The 13,334-nt window shown below is 40.6% G+C and overlaps 1 protein-coding gene across 3 annotated transcripts in view; it reads right to left on the reverse strand.

Moving 5' to 3' along the window:
* TIAM2 (TIAM Rac1 associated GEF 2) overlaps nucleotides 1-13,334 on the reverse strand; it is a 91,219-nt gene that overhangs the window by 46,448 nt on the left and 31,437 nt on the right. The window contains exons 9-13 of one of the 3 annotated variants that reach the window (XM_054821531.1): nucleotides 9,660-9,824; nucleotides 6,857-6,962; nucleotides 6,307-6,384; nucleotides 5,304-5,396; nucleotides 3,987-4,247 (exon numbers count right to left, since the gene is read on the reverse strand). In XM_054821531.1, coding sequence (XP_054677506.1) covers nucleotides 3,987-4,247; nucleotides 5,304-5,396; nucleotides 6,307-6,384; nucleotides 6,857-6,962; nucleotides 9,660-9,824 — 703 coding nt within the window. Of the gene's footprint in view, nucleotides 1-238; nucleotides 354-3,986; nucleotides 4,248-5,303; nucleotides 5,397-6,306; nucleotides 6,385-6,856; nucleotides 6,963-9,659; nucleotides 9,828-13,334 lie in introns of those variants that run through there. The other 2 variants (XM_054821530.1, XM_054821532.1) reach the window with 2 other exon arrangements.

Genomic DNA, 13,334 nt, shown 5'->3' on the forward strand with positions numbered 1-13,334 from the left:
CATGAAATAGCTTCATCAGCAGTGACTCAAGCTGGCACATCCCAGACCATGCCACTACGCGGGGATCAGCACGAGAGGTGGGAAAGCAGAGGGCAAAACCCATGCTCCAAAATAGCTAGGGAGGTGCTCTGCAGGAAGGTCGACCGAAAGAGAGCTCGCCACCTCTGACAGCAACTCTCCTTGCAACCAGCTCTGCCCCGGCACCTGCCTGCTCCCCGCTCCTCCTCCTCCTCCTTACCTGGCTCTGGCCCCTGCCAGACCTCTGCACCCACCGGTTCAACTCACTGAGTTTGCAGGGGGGTAGGGGGGAAGGAAGTTTTCTCCTTAATTAGCTTCATCAAGTGCTCCAGCAAGTGCCACTGCCTGCACCGGGGTGGGGCAAGTGCTATGGGGCTGGAAGGGAGGGCTAAGGCGGTGCAGGGGAGGAGGAGGAGGAGCAGCAAGCATCCCCCTTGTCAGCAGCACCCAAGCCTTCTCCACCACTCCTGGGACCACACCTCTAGAAAGATGAGTCAGACAAGAACCCAGACCCTCCATAGAAGGTAAGTGCCCTACCCCAAAGATGAGGAGTACAACAGGGAGCAAAGGAACAGTATGTCCATCTTTATTGGTTTTTCTTTTCTTTTTTTTTTTTAATAGTTTGTTTCCCATTTAGCTCTCTAATGCTCCTAGATGAAAGTTTGTCTTCATATAAACTTGTTAAAGCATATCCAAACTGCTATCCCCTACTTTTTTTTTTCTTCGTTTTCTTCCCTTCTTTTAATCAGAGAGATCTATTTACAAATTAGGGTTTATTTCAACAGTGTCAACTAACCAGAAATGACAGCTTTTTTGGCAGAAACTCACTTGCTGGGGAAAAAAAAAATTAAAATTGCCCAACTGTGACAGCAACTCACATACTGCAATGGGTTTTCACACCTACTAATGCTTCTACCTCCTCCCTCAGCACTCTATAGATATCTCATTAACCCACATGGGGTTGTCCTAAATATACAATTTTCAATTTTCATGCCTTCTCTGTTTATTCCTCAACTATCCATGCCATCTTAAAATGAGGCCTTTTTTTCCTCCACAGTTATAAGAATTCCAGTCTAATTCCCTCATTTTTTTAATTCTACACAAATATTTGTTTAATTTCCTTAGCACTGGAGCTTGGAGCAAATTTAGTTGCTCTGTTATTTGGTTTTCCACATTTATGAGTGCATTTTTTAAAAGTATTTCATCTCATTTCTTTTCCAGGATAAGCTTATTACTAGCTAAGCGGCTAAGCAGCAAGCACATAGCGTTGCCACGTGGGAGATCAAATGATACGTCCACAGCAGGTCCAAAATACAGCTATGAGGGTACAGCAACCTCTTGGAGAAAATGAATCACTCTTAGAAAACTCCCTGGGAATGATTTTTAGGAGTGGCAGAGTTAGTGGGTTTGGAGAAAGTCAATCACTTCCCTTCTGTACAGCAAAGGCTGCCAAAGTTTGCCACGAGGTATGATTTGGTATCCTCAATGTAGCAGAATACATAGGAAAAGGCATTCATCAGAGTTATGCTAAGCAGTTACAAAACTGTAAACAAATGTGGACAAACTATTACCACCCAAGTTATACAAAGCCAGTGATTTAGAGTAAATTCTGTTTTGCTTTCGCCTGGTGGTTGTCACCAAGCACCAGGCAGGGTATTACTGGGTGACTCAGTGCTGAAAATTTCCATTTTTCAAGCACTTTGTTAATTTTAGCTCATTAATCCTTATAGTACTCTAGAAAGATAAACAGAGTTAGTTAATTTTTAAAAACAGGGAGGCGACAGCATAAACATTAAGGTTTTTAACTGCAGGCATGTACCTTGGGCCAAACTGTGTTTGATTTTTGAAAGAGGTCCCCCTCCGCTGGCACTTTCGAAGGCGCTGCCTTGGAAGAACAGGCCTAACATGGACGAGCAAATGTCAGAAATTATTTCTGAAAACTCTGGTCTTAAGAGTGACTTACTCAACTCTACCAAAGGAGACAGACCAGTATTAAACACTGGATGTGAATTTAAGAGTCTCTGGCCTCCAAATCCCTGCTCAGGTCATTAAATACCCCCTCTTCTTACCTAAAATGTTCTTCAGTTCCTGAGTAACAGGACATAGAACAGTTAAACCCTTTATGATTATCTATTAATTTAAAGTTATGCCATTTTCTTTTGTTTCCATTTGAATCCAATCAGGTGATCGGACACTAAGCACTGAACTCAATAAACACACAAGTCCTTCTCACAAAGCTTAATTTAGAACTATTTGTTCCCTTTCAGAATAGAAGAAATCTTCCTTAGCTGCTTTTAAGCAGAAAAGCAAATATACTATGTCCCTTTATCCACTAGTGATTAGACTGTAATACATACTCCAGTAATTTCCTAGTATAATGGCATATTTGCACAGGTTGCAAATTTATCCCAGAGGAATGAAGAATCTAGTGAATGGACACATACATTTATTATATTGAATACTCCAGGTAATGCTGGCCTATGATATCAAGCCAACAAGCTGAATGATAGCCCTGGTATAATTATGTAATTAATTAGCTCTATCATAATTTTTGTTTTATGACAGTAACTTTTATGTGCCAGTAGTCAATTTAATGGCATTTTAAATTGAACTAAGGCCCCTGAGAGAGATGCTACTTACTGTATCACAAATCTTGTATTCAGATTTCTTTTAATTTCAAAAGATGACCTAATAAAATTGCTTTATAATTAAATCCATTCTAACAACTTCTCCTATGCGATTCTTTTTCTTCCCTCATTTTTAATTACGAAAAAAATTCCAATCAGAAAACACTTGCCACCATAATTTTATACAAAAATCAGCGATCCCTTTTTGTACCTCTTGCTGCTCTCTCCTCGCACAGCAGTGCGCTCTGTCTAGCTTTCATGCAGAATTTTACTAGCATCCCCCAGAGGTGCAGCAAGGAAACTGCACCTTTTACACTCGGGAAACGAGTTAAAATTTGCTGCTATCCTGTTTGAAAAATAGTCAAGGCGTGGGAAGGAAGGGGAGAAAATCCCCACATACTTTCTATTTCAGACAGGGGTTTACAAGAATGCTGGTTTCACAAGATGTAATTCTCACGCGAGGTAAGATCAGCTAAAGGAAGGGAAGGGTGACCACGGCTCTCCTCCACCCAGCGCGGCAGTGCCCCTCTACATGCCACCTCCTATTTCCAGCTGAAAAAGCAACCCAGCAGTGAGCACTGGCACTCTCCTTGGGGCTGGGGGGACCGTGGTGTCATCCAGGAGCAGTCCTTACCACAGAGGCTTTTGGCACCTTCCCTACCTGCTGCTCCTCGTATGGAAACCCATCAGGATCTCACCCTGACACAGCACTGTTAGGGTATGTCCTCCATTCAATGTTTAATGCAGTGGTATTACGTTGAGTAAGAAATATGAGCAAGTCGTAGCAAAACAATCCCTATGAAAGCTGCTTTCATAGGCTTTCTTCTACACAGTGAGCAGCTGTATCCAACAGGAACACAATAACATCACTGGGTGGGAGCAGAGCTAAATGATTTCTTTCTGAGGTGATGATGACTATTACATTTAAGGTACTCTTAATATATGTGGTACTTTACCATTTGTAAAGCACACTAAACACAGAACAATATTTCTGTCTCTGAAAGCCATCACATCATTTCAACCACTGATGCCTGGGAAAGGGATGTATCCGAGGTACCCGAGACAACGCAGAACAATTAAGAAAGAGCTTGATAATACTGGATGGTGCAGCCAAACAGATTAAAAGAATATAATTTCCCTGCAGAAATGATCATATTCTGTTCCATTTCTATTTTCTAGAAAATAACAAAATAACAGACAGATATGGAGCATAAATGGAACTTAAACAATTTATACTTGGGTTTCTCACTGAGGCAAGAACAGAATTTTAAACATAATTGTGTTTTAAAAAACTATATTGGAAGTGAGGTGAAAGTAATGAAATTAATGTCAGCCTCTTACCATTTGCTGTGTTCTTTTTGAAGTTATCTAGAAACTCTTCCAGGAGCTGTGACTGGTTTGGAGGGGGCAACAAACTCTTTGGGTCCCTGGAAATGTCGCCATCTGACCAGGACACACATAAGGGTTGCTGGGTCCCGTAATGGTTCATTCTCAGAGTGAGCATTACGCTTCTCTCTGAAAACAGTAACTCCATCTGTCTGAGGTCAAGATCAGACACAGCCTCTCCATTTATGCTCAGGATTTCATTGCCTACTCGGAGACCTGGGAGCACATGGAAGGAAAGAAGAAGAAATTTTTTTTTAAAAAAAGAGGGAACATCAAACATAAAGGGTCACAAACCAAACCTTATGCTGTTCATTTTTGTGGTTTCAATTCAAATAGCCTAATCCTACCACAAGTCCATTAGAATAGATGGGAGCTTTATTTGTGCTATAGTTATACAGATTGACCTCATGCCTTCTTTGACAGGTGTTACACTTAGTACAGCAATCGAATTGTTTCTTTCTAAAGATGCTACAGAATTTGGTGGGTGGGTGGGAAGCACAACTTTCAAAATTAGAATCGAGGCACCTCTCTCAACTCAGATACCACCAGTGTACAGCACCATAACACGTATTTCATTATCCGGGAAGAACAAGGTACTAGTCACGCAGATCAAATAATTCATGCAAAACTGGAACAACAGCAGATAGAGTCTTTATCAGCTTGTGTATAAATCTAAACAGTGGCAACCGCTGCCTTTCAACATCAGCAACAACTAAGTGGTCATTACCCTCAGGTAGCAAATGAAACTGTCTCTGTTTTTCTGGGTTTGTCTCTCTGTTTTTCAGAGAGCAGAACTGACGTGATCCTGCTGTGCCGATGAAGAGAAGCACGGTTTCTGAGCAGCGCAGTGGAGAAGATGCTCACAGAAACGTATGCAGAAAACTGTTTTGGGGAGGGAGGCTACTTTTCACTGCCAGCAAAAGTGGAAGAGATGGGTCTCGGAGACTGACCAAGCCCATGAGGTTCCCCAGTGTGAGATGAACTCTTTCTCCAGCCTGTTCCTCTCTGCAAAAGCACTTGGTCAAATGGCTGTACACAGACTTTGTCTCCCAGGGTGAACAAGAACTCTTCCTACTATATTGAAAGGATAATTCAGTTACTCTGTGCACATTATCTTTCCTAATATCACAAACTTTCCATGGTCCTCAGGAAAGAAAACTATGAATAGTAAAAGCCAAGAACGATTTCAGACAACAGTACTAAAGCTCCTTCATGTTTTGGGACTTTAAAAGATAATGAAGTACAGTATTAAACATAAATACAATACAATACCTTCCTTGTATGCCAGTCCGTCAGGGAGAACATCACTTACAAATATACGGGTGAGATGCTGATTTTCATCAACTTGTGCTGTGACAGCAAAACCTGAAGTAAAAGAGGTTTAACTAAATAAGCTGTCTTGGAAACATTTCCCTTTTATTTTGTGTGTTTAGTAGACTCTACACTTTTTGTGAGAACACACCCACGGAATATAGAGAAATGATCACTTTGTTTCTCAGTCATTGCAAGGCCTGTTAAAGTTAATAGGACTTTCCAGGAAATGTCATGCTGTGCTGTAAAAAAAGCAAATTACATTTCAAAAAAATATTTTCTACCTCAGCCCCATGTGACATTTCAATAGCACAGCTCATTGTTATGGTAAGAGTTCTGCAGTGTGTCCATCAGACATAGAGGTGTCAAACAGATCCAAAAACTGGAAGTCCAAACTACAAAGCAACAAATCCATGTAGACCAGTGAGTGAGAGCCCAGAAAGGAATAATTTATACCAACAGACTTGCAGCTGAACAACAGCACAGAGCAAGGTATATAATTATTCCTAGGCATAACCACCTCCCATGGATAAAAAGCCTGTCAGAATTTGTACCAAAGGACACTCTGTTGATACTGTGCCAACAGAGGATCCAACTACTGGAAAAAAAAATAAAAAAAGAAAAAAAAGGCAGGCAGACATTGACCATGGCCTGACTGAGACCAATTGTATTGATCCTGGCAAAGGACATTTGTCTTCTGTGAATTCCACGCCTGAATTATTTGGCCAGCGCAGCAGAATTAGAAAGTGGACGCTTCCCAAACGGCAACATAAGAAATGCACTTGCCAGTGTAAAACCACCAGTTTGGGTCTTTGTTATTATGCCTCAAGTCCTTTGCAGACTCAGATTTTGAGCTATCAAGGATGGCTCTACCTGCTCTCAGATACAGAAAAGTCTTGAAGAGAGAAAGTAAGCAATGAGAATAAAAAGAGGAATTCCTGAGAGCTGTTTTGTTTAAACTTACCAAAATCACTTATGTTTTCAGTCTTTGTAAGATGAATGTGATAAACATTTAATGGACAAATTTCTATTTCATCATACACCTGTTGGAAAAAAAAATCAATAATAGAAGTCATAAAATTATGAAACTGCAAGCATCAAAACCCAAAGGCACAGCATGGGCAATAAGCACAATATCCTTTGCATCAATAAAGAGCCAAAACTTGCTGTCTTTACACAGAGAACTGTGTTACTGTACAAGCACCACTGCTATCAGTGGGACTAAACGCAGAGTAAGCTAAAGATAGAAAACCCAGCCTGGAGTAGAGACTGACACTTTGCTTTCGTACCAGAAGCCCCACTTAAATCTTCAAACAGTTCTTGAAGAGCGCGTTTGTAGTGCCCAGCCACCCAAACGTCTGCATAGGCACAGACTGTGTGAACGAGGATGGCAGAATGCAATCCAGGAACAGCTTTACAACCTTATTTTAGATCTAAATCACACATACTGATAGGTGATAATTCAACCGTAGCTACAGACATCATAGAGCTTTATCTAAAAGGAGTTGCACTTTCCTGGTCTACTATGTATTCGTATGGTTCAGGAGCACAATACTCAGTATTTTCATCAACAAGTCTTCTGAGTTGTAGGCCGTAGTGTCTTGGCTCCAGCTGTTTCATCTAAGAAATAAAGAGAATGGGGTTTGGAATTTGTTATTTATTTCCAGAATCCCAGAAGACAAAGAAGTGACACACATGCACAAAAAGCTCTTTAGAAATCATGCAAAAGAAATCCTCAAGTCATTTTCTAACTATTTTTGTGGTAAAAACAAAACTAGCTGCATTGCTTAGAAGATAAGGTTCAAGTGCAATTTCCATTTTCCCTTGAGATCCTCCCAAATCCTTTCACAAACACTATGTCTTTGCTATTAGATTAACTGAGCACTGCTATATGTTTCCAAAGATATCACAACTGTTTTCTCTTCTTTTGAACTTACACTCACAACCATCTTTTTCTGTGACTACTTTTAACAACTCAGTTCTGCTCAGCAACTTTTTCTTCTGATGTAGAAAATGTATATGCATGTACGGGCTGTTAGGAGAGGGGATGGGATGGGAAGCAGGTTCCCTAAGGGTTTGCCTTTATTGGATTTTATTTTTATTGCTGGGTTTCATCTATGATCAGAGAGTTTCACCTATTTTTCTTCACCACGTGAGGTCAAAGCAAAAATCCTGTCTCAACAGGAAGTCAAAGGGAAATAGGAATATTCCCAAAGGATATTAGCCTGAAAGTGTCGAGCCCCTGATGGGAGTCTCTCTGAAAATCAGGATGCTGGTGAGACCACTGCACAAAACATTTCATTTTAGCATATTAATAGAGCAACACTTCTAAAACAGGAGGAGTGACTGCATCCTTAGGGTTACCTTTAATGCATCTCTGCAGCTTACAAAATCTAAATCTACCGAGTAACTAGGAATTACCTTCACATTTTATTATGTGTAACAGTTTACAAGTTACATGTGTTCTGCATCCTGAACAACTGTATTCAAATGCACATTTTTTCTATACGTGCTATCCAAAAGCCTCAGAAGGATAACAGAAATGAGAAAAGTACAAACCCCATAAAACATGAATGAAGGGAAAAAAACCCAAACAACCCCTTTGAACTTTATCCTTATACACATAATATTCAAACATGTTCTGTTAAGAAGAAAGATTCCTTACACTCACCAGAGCGGAATGAAAATGTAAGAAGGAAAAGAACCAGGACAGATGAGCAGAAAGTATTCAGCATTAGATAATGCTTATGAAAAGCTTTACACACAGAATAGAAAGAAAAAATAAAACAGAAAAATGTTTAAGAAAAAAAAATCAAATAATTTAAGACTAAATTTTCATGTGATACAGACATTGAAAAATTAAAAGTCAGCTTTACAGTTACAAATATTTTGGAATGATGGAGTAAGAGAGGTAAGGAATTTCCTTTTCAACTTAATTTTACATTTATAAATTTTATTTTCTCTTTCAGGGGTCTTGCATGTCACCATAACTACTTCCAAATGTTTCAGCTCTACCGTGCCATCTGGTGGTCAAATAATGTCTCAGCGAATCCCTTCAGCCTACTAAAGGGAATTTTTAAAAAGTAAAGCCAGGCAATAAACTGTTTCTCCAGGATTCAGTTTCCACCAGCAAAAGCTATGAGAAGATAATTTCTTCTCAGTGATACCATGGAGACGCATTATGACTTGACTAAAGCTATGTTCTTATTTTGATTTAAAAAGTATAGTTAGCCCTAGATTTTTAAAAACTTGTATCTTTCATAATTTTATTTTTTTTACAACAATTAATAAAATAATAAAAATAAATTTTTTACAATTTTTTTTACAACATTTTTTCAATGAAAAGAGCCATTAAACTGGGTCCTTTCCTTCATCAGAAGCCTCAAAATTCATTAACTTCAAGCCAGTTGAATGAGCTCACCTGAAAGTTCACGCTAACCAATGCCAAAATCTACAGCTGGATTTTGTACAGAGCAGGACTCCCTTTTTTCCTGGTTTTCCCCTTTACTTGTGAAGTAAATACACTATATTTACCAGTTGTCAGAAAACAGAATTTAGGAACAAAAAGTTAGTTTTTCCAAAAACCTTTTTTGCATCATTTAAGTGACTTGAATCATGAAGTTAGAGCTAAACTCAAGCACTGACACACGTGGAGACAAATGTGGTAGGTCCGTTGTGATGTTCTAGAGGTGCTGGTCTTTTGTCTGTAGTTAAAATTGGTATTTCTACTTTACCTTCAACCTATTACTGAGTTTTCTGTCCCAAGTTCTATAGCAATCCCTCTCAAATTGCTAGCACTGACTTTCAGAAGGGTATGTACTCTTAAGTTCACAAGTAGAGCTGCTATTTAATTAAAAGCTTGAACCTTGAAAAGGTTCCTTTAAGAAGCAAACATATATGATAGCCTTTGTCACAGCAGTCTTAAATGTCTTAATCTCCTGGCATTAACCCAACCATTCCCCGTTACTCCTTTGTGATTATTTGCACAGAAAAACTGGGTTCGCCGCAATGACAACATGGAGTGGGCACGTGCTGAGATTTCTCAGGGGCTGACTACCTGGCAAACTGTCACCGCTCTTTAAGTGTTCGCTGTGCGCTGTCTCAAGCAACACTTCTCGAAAGCCCTTCCACAACCCTGCTACCGTGGCTACAAAACATAAATAGCACAACTAAAGGAAACAGAGCAATGTGCCTTAATACAGTGACAGGGAGATGCTGGTATTATACTCTCACTATTTAGGCATCCCCTGATATATTACATTCCTTCTCAAGTCCACAGCTATTAACAAGGTGCAATCGTACACGAAAAATGAGTACCTTGCACGCCAAAGACAAAACATCTTCCACCCTGTGCTCTGGCTTGAGGGTCAGCGCCACTCCTTGGCCATCACAGAAGTGAACATACGTTTGTGTTTCCCAAGCACTCTCCTTCTGGATGCTCTCTGGCACTGAGCAGTAGACGTTCAAAAAGTCATCGACTTGCTGCTGGAAACAAGGAAGAAATGTACAACATACGTGGGTGTTGCAAGAAACCCCCAAAAGTACAATTACATCAGCAGTTTGCAGTGGATATGTATTTAGACACGGTACTGTGTATTCCCCCTTGGCAAGACAGGGACAAAGTTCTGTTACCTGCTCTCATTCACTGTCAAAGACTTGATTTTCTTGAGATTGGATTGCACTTCCCTTCACAGGCTTTTATGCCTTTATCTTATATTAATTGTTGATTTAACTCGAAGTGAAAATATGTAGCTACCTGATATTACAGTGCAGTGCGAATAAATTCTTAAGAACAACTGACTACTACAATTTTACTTAATTAACAAATGCAAAAAAACCCAACCCCAAATTACTGTGATTTTGACAGAAAATGATAATATAGTAAACTTCCAGCAGAGAGCACTGTGGAGCAAGGCTTGCCATAACATAATAAAGGCCTACAGCAGGAATAAGGCGTTCCTATTCTATTTACAGTTTAAGAACATATTGTTTCATAGGTAGCACAGAGTATTTTGCCTGTTTACCATTTTGCTTCACATTCACCCTTGTTCCAAAGCCACTCTGCTTGATCAAACAACAACATCCACCCTGAATAAATTCCCTGTCATTTTCTCACCCTTCATTTTCACACTGCCTCCTGTACTGCACTTCAGGCTACATGTTTCAAAGAGATCCACACACGGAGAAGAAAAACACTGAGAATGAGCTGTTCAGAATGTGGAGTTTCACCTGTATATTTGGGTCTACGTATTCAGCATGTCGCTTAAAAACCCACGTCAAGGCATTTAAGTTTACGCAGACAGGGTCCCTCAATTCCCCTTACAGTCAATGGAAAGGGACAATAACCTGGTAAAGTGGCAGAACTGCCACCCAAGACGTACCTTAAGATATTCTGAGCTGTTTTCAGGAGTGCCTACCTCCCTAATGCTTTTTCTTTGTAGTTCTGTTTGTTTGGGTTGGGGGGGGGGGAGTTTGTTCCCTAGATAAAACCCCTTGATTATGCAATTCTTCCTCCTGGCTCTGCAGGGACACAAGCCATGGGGTGCATTGCAATTAAAAGCTGCAGTAAAATCACTGCACAGGGACTGCTTCCCTTGCTGCAGGCAGCAAAGTTATTGACAACAATCTACCAGTAGCAAGAGAGACACCAATATTATTTTGCTTTTCCAAATAACAACCGTGGCTGTGAATATGATGGAGTAAGCAACCCTATTCAGGTAATTACCAAACAATGCAGAAATTCAGGTTGCAACCAACTCAGAGTATAGCACAGTAATAATTTGGTTATTGATGCCAGAGTAATGCTGGTTTTGTGGAATAATATTAATGACCTAATAGCATTCATGAATCTTATATATCTTGCTCAACTGTCCCTTTTAACTAGTTGAAAATGAAATTTCAATTAACACAGGTCCATGGAAATCCTACTAAAATCCAGCAACTACTATATATAACAGGAATCCTGTTATGCTACTGCAATTAATGGAGTGATGAAATCTACACCAGGTGAAGTTTCACCTCGGTGGCTGTGGTTCCAGTCTGCTCATAACGTGTTGTTGAAGATAATTCCCATAGAAGCATGGTCCTCTCAGAAAGCACTAAATCAAGTGTCTGGGAATAAATGCTGACCTCCTTCCACGGTGTAAATAACAAAAAGGAGAAAGGGCAAGGCAGACAGGCTGCGAGACTTGAGCAGGAACGAGTCAGACTGAATTCTCTGGCGGCTTCCTCCAGGGAAAACCGAAGATACGTTGCCTCAGCTAGGGAGATGCTCCCAGCAGCTCAGAGGTTTGTAACTACCACAATGGTTTATTGCACTGCAACAGTAGTTCTTCAAATCTGTCCGACAGAAATAAATCTTACTATTGCCAGAGATAAAAACAAAACCAACTGAAAACAGAGGATGAAGGTGACAAGAAATAGGTTTAAGGCCACCTTCTTCCAGAAGCTTTTAAGACAGGACAGAAAGTTCTGCAGCCAGAGTAACATGCTTTCCTTTCCTTGCCACGTACACTGGTGCTCAAGCATACGCCTTGAGATAAACTCGCCTCTGTTATTAAACATGACTATGTTCCTTAACTGCAGTCAAGGTACTGTTGCTTCATCCACATTTTCCATCTCAGAAAATCTGACATGAAAAGAGATTTTTTTTCCTGTTATGCTTGCAGTGACTAATTCTACAATAGTTCATTCATTCATTGCCGCATAAAGTTATAACAACCCATCCAATTTTCCAGAAATAGGTGCCAGGATTTGCAGACTGTCACACTTTGTGCCACAGGGCTGCTGCAGGACCAACAGGTTACTTCATAATTTCCCCCACTATTTGCCTCTGGTTTTATCATCCTTTTCAGGGAAAACACAACGTCTCTGGCAGACTTCACTATTCGTCATTCACTGCAGTCCTCAGGTAGCATTTTATAAAAGTTGTGATGGTGGGTGTTCGGGTTTTTTTCATTTGAAATCAGCCAATGAAACTGGGCTGCTTATGCCAAAGTAACGGTTTTCAGAGTTACGATGAATCATTTCTGAGTTGTCGTATGATTCATCAAAAAGTCAGGATCTTAAAAATGCCCACGCTATATTTAATTCCCATTAAAAAAAATGGTTTTAGAAACAAGGGTGCGATAATAATAATGATGATAATGTTTTTCTAGAAATAAGGTTGAGTTCCAGAGCTCTGCTTCAGCATCTAAATTGGGGTGGGCTTTTTCAGTCTTGAAACACAACCCTGCTAAACTTTGTAAAAGCTTGGCCCCAAAATCTACAGCGACATTGTCCCCACACCGGCCACCTCTACCCAGGGAGCGGGGCCACGAGTGTCCGCCGGAATTCGGAGCAGGCTGGTTTTACCCAGCAGCTTCGGAGAACACGTAAACCCCGTTGCAAGAGCCAGACCTTGTCCCTTCCCCGCCATGGCACCAGTGAGAGAGGACTTTGTTCTGCCTGCTCCCTGGCACCTTCAAAACCTTTCTCTGTCTCCCCAAAAGGGTTCTGGAAAAGCAAATGCACTTGCTGCGCCAGAGGAGAGGAGACCCAGAGCAGGCCCCGTTGCACAAGGCAGCGCCATCGGCCTCCCAACCCCGAGAGGGTCGGTGCTAAACTGAGGGACTGGTGCAGAAACCTTCGGGGGTGCACCCGAGAGATTTTACCTCCACTCAGGTTCGGGAGGGACCAAATCTTTCCACGTTTTAACAGGATCGAACAGGAACTAATTGTGTTTACTGTCTCTGAGGTGGGAAATGGATGCCATCTCACACCACACCCAATGGTACATTCGGGAGGAAATTTTAAGTGTTCTCTACAGGACATCTGAGATCATTTCACTCAGAAATCTCTCCTAATCATAATTTATTTTGAAAAGAGAGGAGTGATTTGGTTTAGATAGTTTCCCACCCCAGGACATAACAAGCAAGTGGTCAAGTAACTAAGGGAATTCAGGTTTTTCAGAATACTTCCTCAAAGAACAGGTAACATGTGAAGATACTTTCA

Source organism: Grus americana, chromosome 3 (assembly GCF_028858705.1).
Source record: "Grus americana isolate bGruAme1 chromosome 3, bGruAme1.mat, whole genome shotgun sequence".
Taxonomy (NCBI): domain Eukaryota; kingdom Metazoa; phylum Chordata; class Aves; order Gruiformes; family Gruidae; genus Grus; species Grus americana.